Genomic DNA, 13472 nt, shown 5'->3' on the forward strand with positions numbered 1-13472 from the left:
TTGGCAAACTGACCACATTTCCAGGTAGGAAAGAGGAGAGAGGTAGGCTCAGAGAACAGAGCCAAGGAAAAGAGAATTATTGTCCTCATGTTTGCTGGTGTCATTATCACTATTCCATGCCTCTTTGTCTTCTTGGTATTGTTTGAGAGCATCTACCCTCTGCCTTTTTCTGGAGCACAGAAGGGGGCTCCAGCCCTAAATTGAGGGGGGGAAAGGGGAGAGGCAATCTCTCTGCACAACATTGCCCAAGCCTTCGTTATTATTACAAACAAGTTATGGTAAAACTGGAGAATTTTATTTCCCCTTGATGTTTAAATGGAATTTTCCCTTTGCTATTCAGTAATTATATGGGGATGGGTAGGTGGGTCTGTTTTTGTTAAGCTTAATGGAATCTTAAAGGAACTTGGAAGGAACATCTAGTATAATACTCAGTTCCAAGAATCTTTATTTTGTTTTCAACAGAGGACAATGTAGTATATGTATCTCAAGGAGCCTACCACAAAATTTGGTGTATAAATCTTCCTTTTAACCTTTAAAAAATATCCCTCCAATTTAAGGCCAATTTATATGTGGAATTACATTTGATGGAGGTCATACCTTAAATTTTCTACAGTGAAATAATAAGTTTACAGGAATTTTGCTTGAGTATCATCTTGTACTCATTCTTTGCTATTTTTATTACTCAGGTTACCATCATTTTTAAAGACATTATAATAATAGAGGTCCCATAAACATAATATAGTCTTTCCTTGTCATTTTTATACCAACATTGAGCACTTACCACAGTCAGGTATCAGGGAATATCTCAAGATTATCATCTCTTCTCCTTGTCCCGCTTGTCTCAACTCTCCCCCTATTTCCAGTCCATCCGTGACATCACTTCCAGATTGATATTCCTGAAGCACAGCCATGATCAGAAACTTTCCATAGTCACTCCTTTGCCTACTGAATAATCCAGATTGTTTTTAAGTATCACATTTTATGTACTCTATTATAGGGTTTCACCCTAACTTTCTGGAATAATCTGTCCCAGCCACTGCTCCCTTCTGTTCCCTGCTTGCAGTTTGCAAATGCACTTTGGTCTTCCTTACCTCCATCTTTCTGTACAGGTATTCCCTTTTTCAAGGAGAATCATCCCGTCTCTCTGCCTTTCAGAATCCTACCCATTCGTCACGCCTCAGTGCCAAGGCATATTTCTACTCCAAAGGCTTCCCTGTTCACCCCTAGCTAGAAATGAGCTTTTCCTCCTCCCTGGGAATCTTCTAGTATCTTGTTCTGTCTTTATAATACTTACCACATGCTTCCTTGAGTGGTAGAGAAATAGACTGTAATTGAAGTAGCATTGGACTCAAAGGTAGAAAACTTGCTTTCAGTATTTTAGATCAGGACTTCTGAAATTGGGGTCAGTTCGCACACTTCTAGGGCTTGGTGTTCCTGATAGGTGTAATTTTGTGCTTCTATGATGTGCTGGGCTTTGTGCTAAGCACTGTTCTGACTTGGTGTACGTTTGGAAATGGCAGTCATCTTCTGCTGTAGACACCCTTGTCACAAGATAGCTGAGCCTGGGCAAGTGACGTAACGTCTCTGGGCCTCAGTTTTCTCATCTGTGAAGTAGGGAGACTAATTGAACTACCTACCCCATATTGTTGTAAGGTAATGTAGTTTTGCAAACTGAAAAGTTATATATTAATGCAAGGACCTGTGGTTGATTATTATTATGGCTAGGGATGAGGAGTAATAACAATAGGATTTGCTGCCAGTCCACAAGCATTTATGAAGCATCTGTTATGTACCAGGCACTGAGGACCCAAAGTGAAAAATGAAACAATCCCTGACCTGAAGGAAATTCCATTCCATTGGGCAGACAGAGTGGAGGAATAGACAGCATGCACATTTAAACAAAATAGATGCAAGGTAAAGGGCAGGGATGCCAGCAACTGTGGGGATCAGAAAAGGCTTCATAGAAAAGTCCTTGAGCTGAGTTTTAAAGAAATCTGGGGACTGTTAACAGGTATGGTTGGAGTAGTTGGAGTAGGAGTGCATTCCAAGCATAGGGGTGCAGCCAGAGCACAGGGACCGAGATGGGGAGTGGAATCGGGGAATGTGCCGTTGGTGCCCGGCATGGTACCTTCGTGTGTAGCAGGCTCTTGAGAAACGGTTGAGCTCATCTTAATGTTGTGTGGTTATTTATGATTGTCTCATTCCTCTTACACTCCTCCACTGCTGTTGTGAAGTGCTCAGTGGCCAGCACTGTGTGGTCTTCAAGTGCCCAATAGAAAGAAGGCATTTTTATTTAGGAGAATAATGCCACCACATTTTGGTTCCTTCTCCTTTATTGATGATCGCTATTCTGACTACTCATTAATAACATGTTGGATCCTATTGTATGTTGCTGTTAAGTCATTTGTGTTGTGTCCAACTCTTATTGACCCCATTTAGGGTTTTCTTGGCAGAGAGATACTGAAGTGGTTTGCTATTTCCTTCTCTAGCTCATTTTACAGATGAGAAACAGGCAAACAGGGTAAAGTGACTTATCTAGGGTCACATAGCTACTAAGTGTCTGAGGCTGGATTTTAACTCAGGCCTTCCTGACTCTAGGCCTGGTATCCTATACACTGCACCATCTGGCTGTTCCCATTGTGTATTATCTGACAGTTATTCTTAAAATGTTATATTCTGTAATGTCTCTGTTATCTGCCTGATTTTTTTAAAGGAGTACCTCGTCATCACCGTGGTGAAATATGGAAATTCTTAGCAGAGCAATACCACTTGAAACACCAGTTTCCAAGTAGTAAACAGCAGCCAAAGGATATTCCATATAAAGAACTCTTAAAACAGCTAACCTCCCACCAGCATTCAATTCTTATTGACCTAGGTAAGTCCACAACATTAATTTGAAATGAAAATTGAAGTTTCCTTCCTTTGGAAAATATACGTTGCCTGGAACACCTTTGGACTTTTTAATGATGTTACTTTATGTCTCACGATAAAATTTTAGTGCAGTAGCTTTTAATTAAAATGGTACTGGAAAGTAAGAACTTACTTAGTCTTGTTCAGGTACTTAAAATGTCCAGATTTTAAATGGACAGTTGGTTGTGCTTCTTTGCATAGAGGAGGAAATAATTTGCATATAAGTTTCAGTGTGCGTTTCGCAGATTTGAGATATTTAGAAAGGGACTAGCTTTCTTGTGAACACCTTATTGAATGAATGCATGAATCTCTCAATTCAGATAATTTTTTTTTCTGATTTGAAACATTAGAATCTCACCTCCACCCCCCTAAAATAAAACTAAAATATGCTCGTGCTGGCGGGGAACTTATGAAGAGTACATTGATGATAGATAGTACAGGATAATATGGATAAGACATCCCTTCTTATAAATTAGATGCAAAGACCTTCTAGTTTGCTAAACACGCAGTGAAGTTATATTATGTGCACTTTAATAAAGGAACTATGTCATCTTCATATTTCAGTACCTATCATGAATGTTGTATGTACTTAGGATGTGTTTATAGACTATTTTAAAAATTATGTTATTTATATAATAATGATTAACCTTAGTAAATCAAATCATAATTTGGTTTTAGACACAGTTGAAAATTAAATAAAAATTCATAATGTTTATGAAACCTTTACCCTTTTTTGAATTGTAGAGACTCCATACTGAGGGAAATTCAAATAAGAATGCTTTTATAAGAAATAATAAACTATATCCTCCTGGTAAATAATAGAAATCACACTTTTTACTTACTAAGTGTGGATGTACTTTCTGAGATCAGCTCAGTGTCTTAATGCATGCTTCTTTAAATTTTTTTTTTCTTGAGCAAAACTGTTTTTTCTCCCTATCACCCTCTCATTAGAGAGGAAAAAAAAAAAGACAAAACCTTTTAAGCAAATATTCGTAGTCAAGCAAAACTAATTCCCATACCTTGCCCAAAAAATGTTTTACCGTACCCTGAGTCCATCATCTCCCCGTCCAGGGGGGATAGTATGTTTTTGTCATAGGTCCTCTGAAGTTATGGATGGTCATTATGTTGATCAGAGTTTCTGAGTCTTTTGAGGTTGTTTTCATCCTGGTTCTATTTACTTTATTCTTTCAGTTCATATAAATCTTGCTGGGTTTCTTTGAAACCTTTTCTTTCATCATGTCTTATTGCACAATAACATTCCATTATGCTCATGTATTATAATTTTTTCAACCAATCTCCAGTTAACAGGGAGAGAGAGGTGGGGTAGGGTACAGAATCTTTAGTTTCCATTTCCTTGCCATTGTGAAAAATAAGAGCTGTTATAAAAATTTTTTGTACTTGTGGGTCCTTTTCTTCTTTCAGTGATAGGCCTAGTAGTGGTTTTATTGGGTCAGGGAATATGCATATTTCTGTGACTTTGGGGATACAAGTTTAAAATTATTAGGCCTTTTTTTTTTAGGTGACTTGTTTTGTTAAAATGGCATTCATTGATATACAAAGATGGCCACGCCCAGAATTCCTTTATCACAGCTTCTTAAATTTTCTTGATGTCACTGTATAAGTAAAAGTGTGTCCTTCAGATTCTGCTTTCTTGGTATTGGTTGAAATATGATTATCTTAAAATAATGAACAGTGAAATATAGATGAGGTGAAATACTTTGAACAAATAATGTATTCTAGTTCTTTTTGGACATAAATTTCAGATTTATCTTCATCCTCATTTATTTTTTTGAATATGTCTTTTAACTTCCCTTTCCACTAAAAAAAATGATGATGTTTCACTTTAATAAAAGTGTATAGCTAGACTAATGAAAAGGAGTTTCTGAAATTGGAGCTTTTAGGAATAGATAGGTAGCAGTAGTAAGAAAAGCCAGACAGTTGAAGAAGGAAAATATATGACGGATTATATACTAAATCAGTCTGCTGGCAGACGCTTGTCCTCTTGCCAAATTATGTCAAGGGAGTAAAATTCTCGTATAGGTCACTACAAGTTTATAGAGGAGCTCATAAAGCTCTGAATTATTCATGCCCTGCTGGAAACCTATTACAGATTAAAATGATCACTGTTTAAATGTTTGATAGCCGTTGGATACATGTAGTGTTCAGAAGAAGAGAAGGGATGGTTTCAGTGTCCTCTGCCCTTGTCAGACTTCAAATGGAACATCTGAATGCCCCTTTCTAGACAAGCTGGAGCGTGACTGCCCCATGAGGGCAACCAGGATGGCAAATGGCCTGGAAGAAACCCCACAGAAGGCTCCTGGGAGGAAAGGGAAGGAGCTAAGGAAACACCAAAGAGGGAAAGACTTGACAGGGGCTGTCTTCAAGTGCTTGAGGGTCTGTCGTGTGGAGGAGGAGTATAAACTCGTTCTTGGACATAACTGGGAGCAAATGATGGAAGTGACAGAAGAGCGGATCTCAGCTCAAAGCTGGGAACTGTGTCCTTGCAATTGTAGCGATTGGAATGAAATGGGCTTCCTGGGGAGAAGCTAAGCTCCTTGAGGGCAGGGGCTAGTTCTCTACACAGCAGTGAGCACAGTACCTGGCACATAGGAGGAGGAGAAAAGAGTAGTAGTAGGAATAGGTGGAGGAGGAGGAGTATTAGTAGGAAGAAGAGGGAGGAATATGAGTAGAAGGAATAGGAGGAGGAGGAGGAATAAGAAGAAGAAGAGGAGTCGGTAGTAGGAATATTAGTAGTAGGAATAAGAGGAGGAGGAGGAGTGGAATTAATAGTATCAGGAGAAGGAAGAGGAAGAGTAATAGTGGTAGGAATAGTAGGAGGAGAAAGGAAGAATAGTAGGAGGAATATTAATAGAAGGAATAGGAGGAGGAGGAATAAGAAAAAGAGCAGGGGTATTAGTAGTAGGAATAGAAGGAGGAAGTAGTAGTAGGAGTAGGAAGAGTAGGAAGAAGAAAAGTAGGAGTGGTAAGAGTAGGAGGAGGATGAGTAGAAGTAAGAGGAATAAAAGTGGGAGTAGGAAGCATAATAGCTACCTTTTGTATGGCGAGTCAAGGTTATAAGGTGCTTTACAATCATTATTTCATTTCTGATCCTCACAACAGCCCCGGGAGGTAGGTCTTATTATTGTCCCCATTTTCTGGATGAGGAAACAGGCAGACTGAGGTAAAGTGACTTGCTCAAGGTTACAGGACTGTTAAGTGTCTTTGGCACTTTTCGAACTTAGGTCTTCCTGATTCCAGATCCGTTGCTCTATCCACTGGGATGCTTAGCTGCTTAACAGACAATCAGTATGCATTTGAAAGTGCCTCCTTTTGCCAGGCATGTTAGGGGCCTGGGATGCGATGATAAAAAGAAATCCCTGCCTTCAAGGACCTCACATTCTTTTGGGGAAGACTCGGTAGATACATATTTATACAGACCGTGTGCAGAGTAGATAGATAATCGTTTTTGGAGGGATGACACTGCAGTTAGAGGCTGAGGAGAAGCTTTATGTAGAAGGCGATGCTTAACTAAGTCTTGAAGGAAAACAAAGGATTTATAATAAAGGCTTGTTGAATTGAATTCAGAAAAACTCCCATATTAATTGTTGTCTTTCCCATGGGATGTCCAGTAGCCACTCCATACTGCCAGGTAGTCCTTAAAATAGCCGTGGCTATTTGAGTAATGTCCAGAGAAAAAGCAGCCACCCAGAGGGCCTGTTCTTAGTAACTGTTGCTACCCCTTGGGTGCTGGGTGGTAGTAGATGGTCTCTGCCATAGGCAGGTACGAGTTTAAATGCCAATCTCCTACAAGCATCTAGTGACCCGGGACAATTCCTAGGTGACAGTAAGCCCTCAGAGCTTCCAAACTGCCCCTCTTATTCATTCATTCATTCATTTATTTACTTACTTACTTATTTATGGCTAGGCAGTGGGGTTAAGTGACTTGCCCAGGGTCACACAGCTAGTAAGTGTATGTGTGTGAGACTGGATTTGAACTCAGGTCCTCGTGAATCCAGGGCCAGTACTCTATCCACTGTGCCACCCAGCTGCCCCCACCCCTCTTATTTAAAAGCCAAACTTGGAATCTGACTCAACCATATCTTTATGAGGCACTAATTTTGTTCCCGGAATTTTCATTTTGAAATTTTTGACGAGCAGAGCACTGGCATTGATTGATGGTGGTTCTGCTAGATGGCAGCCCAAAATAAATGATGCAAAGTTGACATCAGTGTGGCCCACTAACCGTTAGGAAAAAGAAAGATTTCGTGAGTTGGCAATAGGCTGTGTTTGTTAATGTGATGAGTAATAGGACAAATGACATCATGTTCCTCTAATATGAAATGAAGCAGGAGATAGATTGAGAATAAGAGGCTGAAAAGGAGTGAGTACAGCAAGTTTCTACATTTTTAGAGCTAAATAGGGGAGAGGGAGGAAATGCATTTCCTCTATTCCAGATATTTTATTTCAATATATCTCCTGTTTTCCGTAGGGAGAGTTATTTTTGGGTCTTATATATATTTCATTACTTTTCCCTGAAAGGGAGGAGGAGGAGGAGGAAAAAAAAAAAAACATCACACACAGTGAGTTGACTAAATAGTGAGAGAGTTTATCAGTTCTCCTAACTGTGTGTGTCCCATCTGGGAAGTGTTTGTTCTCCAGTTATTAGAAGCCACTGAGAGTCGCAGCTGTGACTGACAGCAGCCTTTCCTCCACTTGGCACGTGATCTGGGCAGGCCTGTGATTCAGCCTGTTTTGTTTCATAACCTCCTTTGCTCTATTGTTTGCTCAGTCCCTTGACCTACTCCTGAAAGCCCCTGTTCTAGCCGTCCCTCTCTGATAGCTGGAGCTTCCTTCCCAGACACCTGGCCTTTCCCCAGTGCCCACAGTCAGGTTCATCCCCCACAGCCACTTGGAGACTCTCCTAAATCGCCTGGCTTCTGACCTCCCTTTAAGGATGCTCCCTAATGCCTTTTGAGATTGTCTAAAAGCAACCTTCAGTTTTCATGAATGTGGTTTTTCCATTTATCTCTGCGGGCTTAGGCACCATACTTTGTCTCCCCCATTTGAACTAAGCTAGCGTATTTATCTCAGAGCACAATATTGTGAAGGTAATGTCCTGCTTGTACTTAAACCTTCTCACCCAGTTAAGGAGAAACTTCCTCTAAACCTAGACCAAAAAAAAAAAATCTTTCTCTACTTCCCAACAATATTGTTGATTTTATATAGCGCTGCACAACCCCCGAATCAGTCATTTAATCTGGTTTCCTAAGAGGTCTCCTCTAGGTGTCATGTTGAGAAAATTTCTCACCAGTGAAGAGCTAAAGCAGAAAGCCGAATTCCACAAAATTGAAATTGGTGCAGCATTTCAGAATATTAGAGCAATTGCTTTCGTGTCCCCCTCCCTGTCAGAGCCTCAGAAAACTCGTCAGTAGGTAAACTGCACAACCACCAGTGACTCAGAGTCCTGTGAAACCCATTCTTGGTCGATGAAGTTAATCTATTTTGTGTGTTCAGGCTTTTTATTTCTCCCTTTGGGATAGCTGGCTTCGCTTTCTGAAATTGGCCTTCATGATAAACAGCTTTTTGCAAAAAAAAAAAAAAAAAAGTTCTTGCCTAAAGCTAGATTGATCTGTAATACCATTTGGTCAACATTCAGTAGTGTTTTGATGGTGTTTTATCCTAGTGATTGCAGAGGCTGGGGTGAGGGTTCTCAGCCCTGCTTGCTTCCCACCGACTTAGCCCTCCTCAAAAAGTAATCATCTGGAACAATTTCTGACCAGAAACAGTTCCCTCCCACCTCTGACCACACCTAACTGGGAGGCATGCTATCAGGTTTAACAGATGGCCACCTGGCTGAGCATCCATCCTATAGCTCCAGGCCTGGGCTGGAAAAGGTTCTGTGGCTTAGCAGCTGGCTGAGCACCCCATTCCCCGCCAGTGCAAACCTCCTTCTCAGATGGGTTTGTTCTGCAACCTCTCTCCTAATCATCTGGCAGCTCACAAACCCCTTTTACTGCAATATCCATTTTGCAACTGCAGCCTCTACCTTGGCGAGGCAGGGCTGTCTTTTCCTCGTGAAGTACCCAGCCAACTGGCTGAAGACCTCAACTCTAATCCAGGCCTCACAGTGCTACCATTGCCATTAGGATTGACTGAGACCTGGCCCCCTTCCCCCCCTTTCTGGTTTTCAGCTTTACTTCCTTGCTTCTATACCTCTTGATTTCTACACTCCGGGTTCAGATTGCAAATTGTTTTTCTGACTTTTCTTGACACCTTAGCCTAGACTCACCAGACCATGCTGTCTGCCTCTGCATCACTCTCACTGGCAGTTCCTATGGGAAAAGGGCATCACAGCAGTAGAGAAGGGATGACCAGTAGTCCTACAGCTGCAGAATGGTCTCATCAAGTCCAGAAGCAGCACCCTAGGATTTTAACTGCCCCAGGAAAACTTCAAAGCCCTCTCCTCTTAATCTCAGCCCCATTTCAGATGCTTACTTTTACTTTATGATTTTATAGTCAATGTGTTTTCCATTATTTTTTTGCATTGCTTTTTGAAAAGTCTTCAGTCTCCTTTCGAAATTGGTTCCAAGAAGGTATTTTCATTTTACAAATTGATAGAATGGAGGCATTGGCTAAATGTGCTACTCAGGATCCTCGAGACAAGTCAGTGATTGAGTTGGGAGTGGGACCCAACTATGGAAGCTTCAGCTGCTCATCCGAGCACTGTGTCCATTGTGCCACATTCGTTTTAATCATAATGGGGAAATAATGTTAACACTCTGTAAGCATGGCTGAGAAAATATTCTTGAAAGGAAAGAGTATCTCTTTAGTTTAAAGGCATATTTTGAATGAAGGATCCACTGTGGTGGATGTCAATGGACTATTGATTTGTGCTTCCTACTTGGAACTTAATATATTCTGACCGAGTACATAAAACCTGCCCAGTGTTTGGCAGCAAAGGGACTCCAGTCCAACTCTGAAAGAAAAGAGCGTTTTCTTATCTCCTCTTGGGTGACAGAACAGAAGGGAGGCTCCACCTGGCAGTAGATGGGTATTTGAGCTATTCCCCAAATGAAGGAATCTGCTGGGAGCTGTTAAATTGACTGAAATCTAAAAGGGCAGAAAATGGTTTCTTCACTCCTTTCCTGGTTGGTGGTTTGCCGCATTTGGCCCCAACACAAAGAGCCAAGTGTTGTGAACTTGGAGTAACAGAAGCAGCTATTTTTAATAATCCAAGAAAACAGCTTTGTTTTGTATTTCATCTTGTTGTTGAAAACCTAGGGTTCTGGGGTGAGACCAGATGAGAGATCAAACTTTCTTAAAGGCAAAAACACAAAAAGGAATTAATACCTAGCCTTCGTCAGGCAGTGTTTTGCTTTTTAATAAGGTTATCTGTCCAGTTTGGGATTTAGCCATTTTAAAGATCAGTTGTGCACTCATAGTTTGAGATGCTCAAAAGTTCACACTAAAACAACTGAGAGAATTGTTTTAAATGTGTGCCATTGTCTCTACTGTTGTAGAGAAAAAATAATGATCATTTGGCAGTCCCATTATGATAATTCAAATGATAATTTGGTATTGTGTCTCAAAGGAATAAATCTTAGATTTTTTTAAAGACTGAAAATAATAATAGGGAGCATTTATATGGCACTTTAACGGTTTGCAAAGCACTTTTTAACTCATTTCATTCTCACAGTACTTCAGAGGTAGGTGTTGTTATTATCTCCATTTTATAGATGAGGAAACTGAGGCAGACAGGTGAAGTGCCTTGTTGAGGATCACATAGCTAGTAAACATCTAAGGCAAGTGTTGAACTCAGGTCTCCCTGATTCCAAGGTCAGCACTCTGTCCCCTGTACCATAGTATTGTTAGGAAATATTCCCATGTACATTTTGATTTTTTAATTTACTCTTTCAGCCTTTTTCTGTACTTCAAAATTCAGTTTCATGGATGTGGATGTTAGTACTCTCTCCCTCAGTGCTGCTTGAAACCCATCCATGACTTCTCATCCTGTGCTGTTCTGATTTATATTCTTTCATAGATTCTTTGTGGAGGATACAAAGTTCCATTGACCTTTGCTCCAGGCAAAAGTTGTTAACTTCTTGTGTGTCATGGACCCCTTTGGCAAGCTGGTGAAGCTTTTAGACCCTTTCTTAGAATCATTTTGTATTGGCTGTATTCGTAATCGAAATGCTACATTTCAATTTGAGGTTAGTGAAAATAAAGATATAAATTTTTCCCCTTCCGACTTGGGGTTTCCTGGTCCCCAAGTTAAGCACCTCATCTCTAGGCTTTTTTATACTTCATAGGCATTTGTGGAATATTCTGGCTGTTCTATCCATTTTCCCTTACCTTGCCTGTGGGGTCAACCCACCAACTTTTCTGATCGTACATTTCCTTGGTGAGAACCTTCAATGACCCTTGTTGAATGGAGGTACCACTAGAAATATACTGCAGCCTACTTGTACCCACCATGTGATGGGGTATAAGGAAGAATCAGGGATGACTCTGAGGTCAAGAACCTGGGTGACTTGCAAGATGGTGGTGTCCTCACCAGAAATGGGGAAGTTGGAAGGGAGGGGCAGGTTTGGGCAGTGCGAGAGAAAGAGGAAGATAAGGAGTTCAGATTGAGGCATGCTGAGTTTGTTGTACTGAGAGAATGTCCAGTTGGAGATTGCTAGTAGTAGTAGTAGTGGTGGTGGTGGTGGTGGTGGTAGTGGTAGTAGTAGTAGGATGTGGGGCATGGTGTTTAGGGGAGAGTTCACTATCTGAATAAAAGGTGCTGATTGAATTCAAGAGAGCAAATGAAATCACCAAGGGAAAGAATATAAAGTAAAAAGAGAAGTCAGAGAGGAGAACCTTAGGAACCACTTAGGAAGTGAGAGATAGATGATGAACTGGAGAGCTTGTGATTAAATGAATAAATGATTACATAAATAGCAAATAACCATAAGGTATCAGAGAAGGTACAGATTTGCCCAAACACTCAATTGAAAATTTTGGGGTGTTTTTATTTATTTTTTATTTTTTAAGTAGAGGATGAAGCTGTAACTGTATAGGTGACAGTAAGACATTAAACAGGCCAGTTCTCTTCTGGGCCTCAGTCTTCTCTTCCGTAAAAAGGGTGAAATCTTCCCACAGTTTATTAATAAACTTGCCTAAAATGACTATGCCTTTTGATACGCTCTTTTCTCTCCTTATTTCTTTGTGCACAATGATGCATAAACGGTGGCGTTTTCTTCTTGCAGTCTCAGGACCACACCGAGTAATTGAGGAACATCATGGAATCAAAGACTTTTGAAGCTGGAAAGTGACGATAGAGATTTTTTTTAGGCATGACCCTCTGTTTTTTCCAGATGAAAAAGAGACCCAGAATGTTTAAGTCATTTGCACAGTGTCACACAGCTAGTTAGCCCTAAGGGAGGGGTGCATGAATAGGCTAGTAAACTTGTAGTACATACCCCCTGGAGCCAGAGATTCTTAACCTGGGGTCCACAAACTTAAAAAAAAATGTTGATGCTTATATTTCAATATAATTAGTTTCCTCTGTAATCCCATGCATTTTATGCATTTGAACTGTTATTCTGAGGAGGAGTCTATGATACAAAGAAAAAGATTAAGGAACCCCCCCCCCAAGATTTAGAAGCCTCAGGGCCATTTTGTCAGTTGGACAAACAAAAGGCACTTGATAGCTAATGTTTGGTCCTCTACTAGGGAACCAGTGTAGTACAGTGGACCTGCTTTAGAGTCATGTGGCTGGGTTCAAATCTTGCCTTTGTAACTTATACCATGTGGTCCTGAGAACGTCCCTTAAACTATTGGGCCTCTGTTTCTCACCTATAAAATGAGGGCAGCTAACTGGATCAATGGATAGAGTACCAGGCCTGGAATAAGGAAGATCTGAGTTCAGATCTGACCTCAGACATACTTACTAGCTGTGTGACCCTGGGCCCCTCATTTGTGTGACCTCTTTTTGCTTCAGTTTCCTCATTTGTGAAATGGGGATAATAATAATACCTACCTCTCAAGGTTGTTATGAGGATCAAATGAGATAATAATTATAAAGTGCTTATCAATAGTGCCTGGCACTTAGGAAGTGCTATATAATTGTTAGTTGTTACTACCACTACCACTACTACTACTACTACTATTACTACTATTACTACTACTACTACTACTACTACTACTGGGAAGTACTATATAAATGTTAGTTGTTACTACCACTACTACTGCTACTACTACTACTAGGAAGTACTATATAAATGTTAGTTGTTACTACCACTACTACTACTACTACTACTACTACTACTACTACTACTAGGAAGTACTATATAAATGTTAGTTGTTACTACTACTACTACTACTACTAAGAAGTGCTATATAAATGTTAGTTGTTACTACTACTACTATTACTACTACTACTACTAAGAAGTGCTATATAAATGTTATTTGTTACTACTACTACCATCACTACCACTATTAGATGGCCTCTAAGGTCCCTTTCAACTCTAAATCTATGACCTTATGGATATATTTCTATCTAAACAGGCCACTACTTACTG

General features: G+C 40.2%; 1 protein-coding gene across 6 annotated transcripts in view; it reads left to right on the forward strand.

Moving 5' to 3' along the window:
• The window catches only part of TBC1D1 (TBC1 domain family member 1), a 296435-nt gene that overhangs the window by 233515 nt on the left and 49448 nt on the right, over nt 1-13472 (forward strand). For all 6 annotated transcript variants that reach the window (XM_027836200.1, XM_027836195.1, XM_027836197.1 and 3 more), the window contains one exon: nt 2714-2875. In XM_027836200.1, coding sequence (XP_027692001.1) covers nt 2714-2875 — 162 coding nt within the window. The remainder of the gene's footprint in view (nt 1-2713; nt 2876-13472) is intronic.

Source organism: Vombatus ursinus, unplaced genomic scaffold (genome assembly GCF_900497805.2).
Source record: "Vombatus ursinus unplaced genomic scaffold, bare-nosed wombat genome assembly UNPS02014818.1, whole genome shotgun sequence".
NCBI lineage: Eukaryota > Metazoa > Chordata > Mammalia > Diprotodontia > Vombatidae > Vombatus > Vombatus ursinus.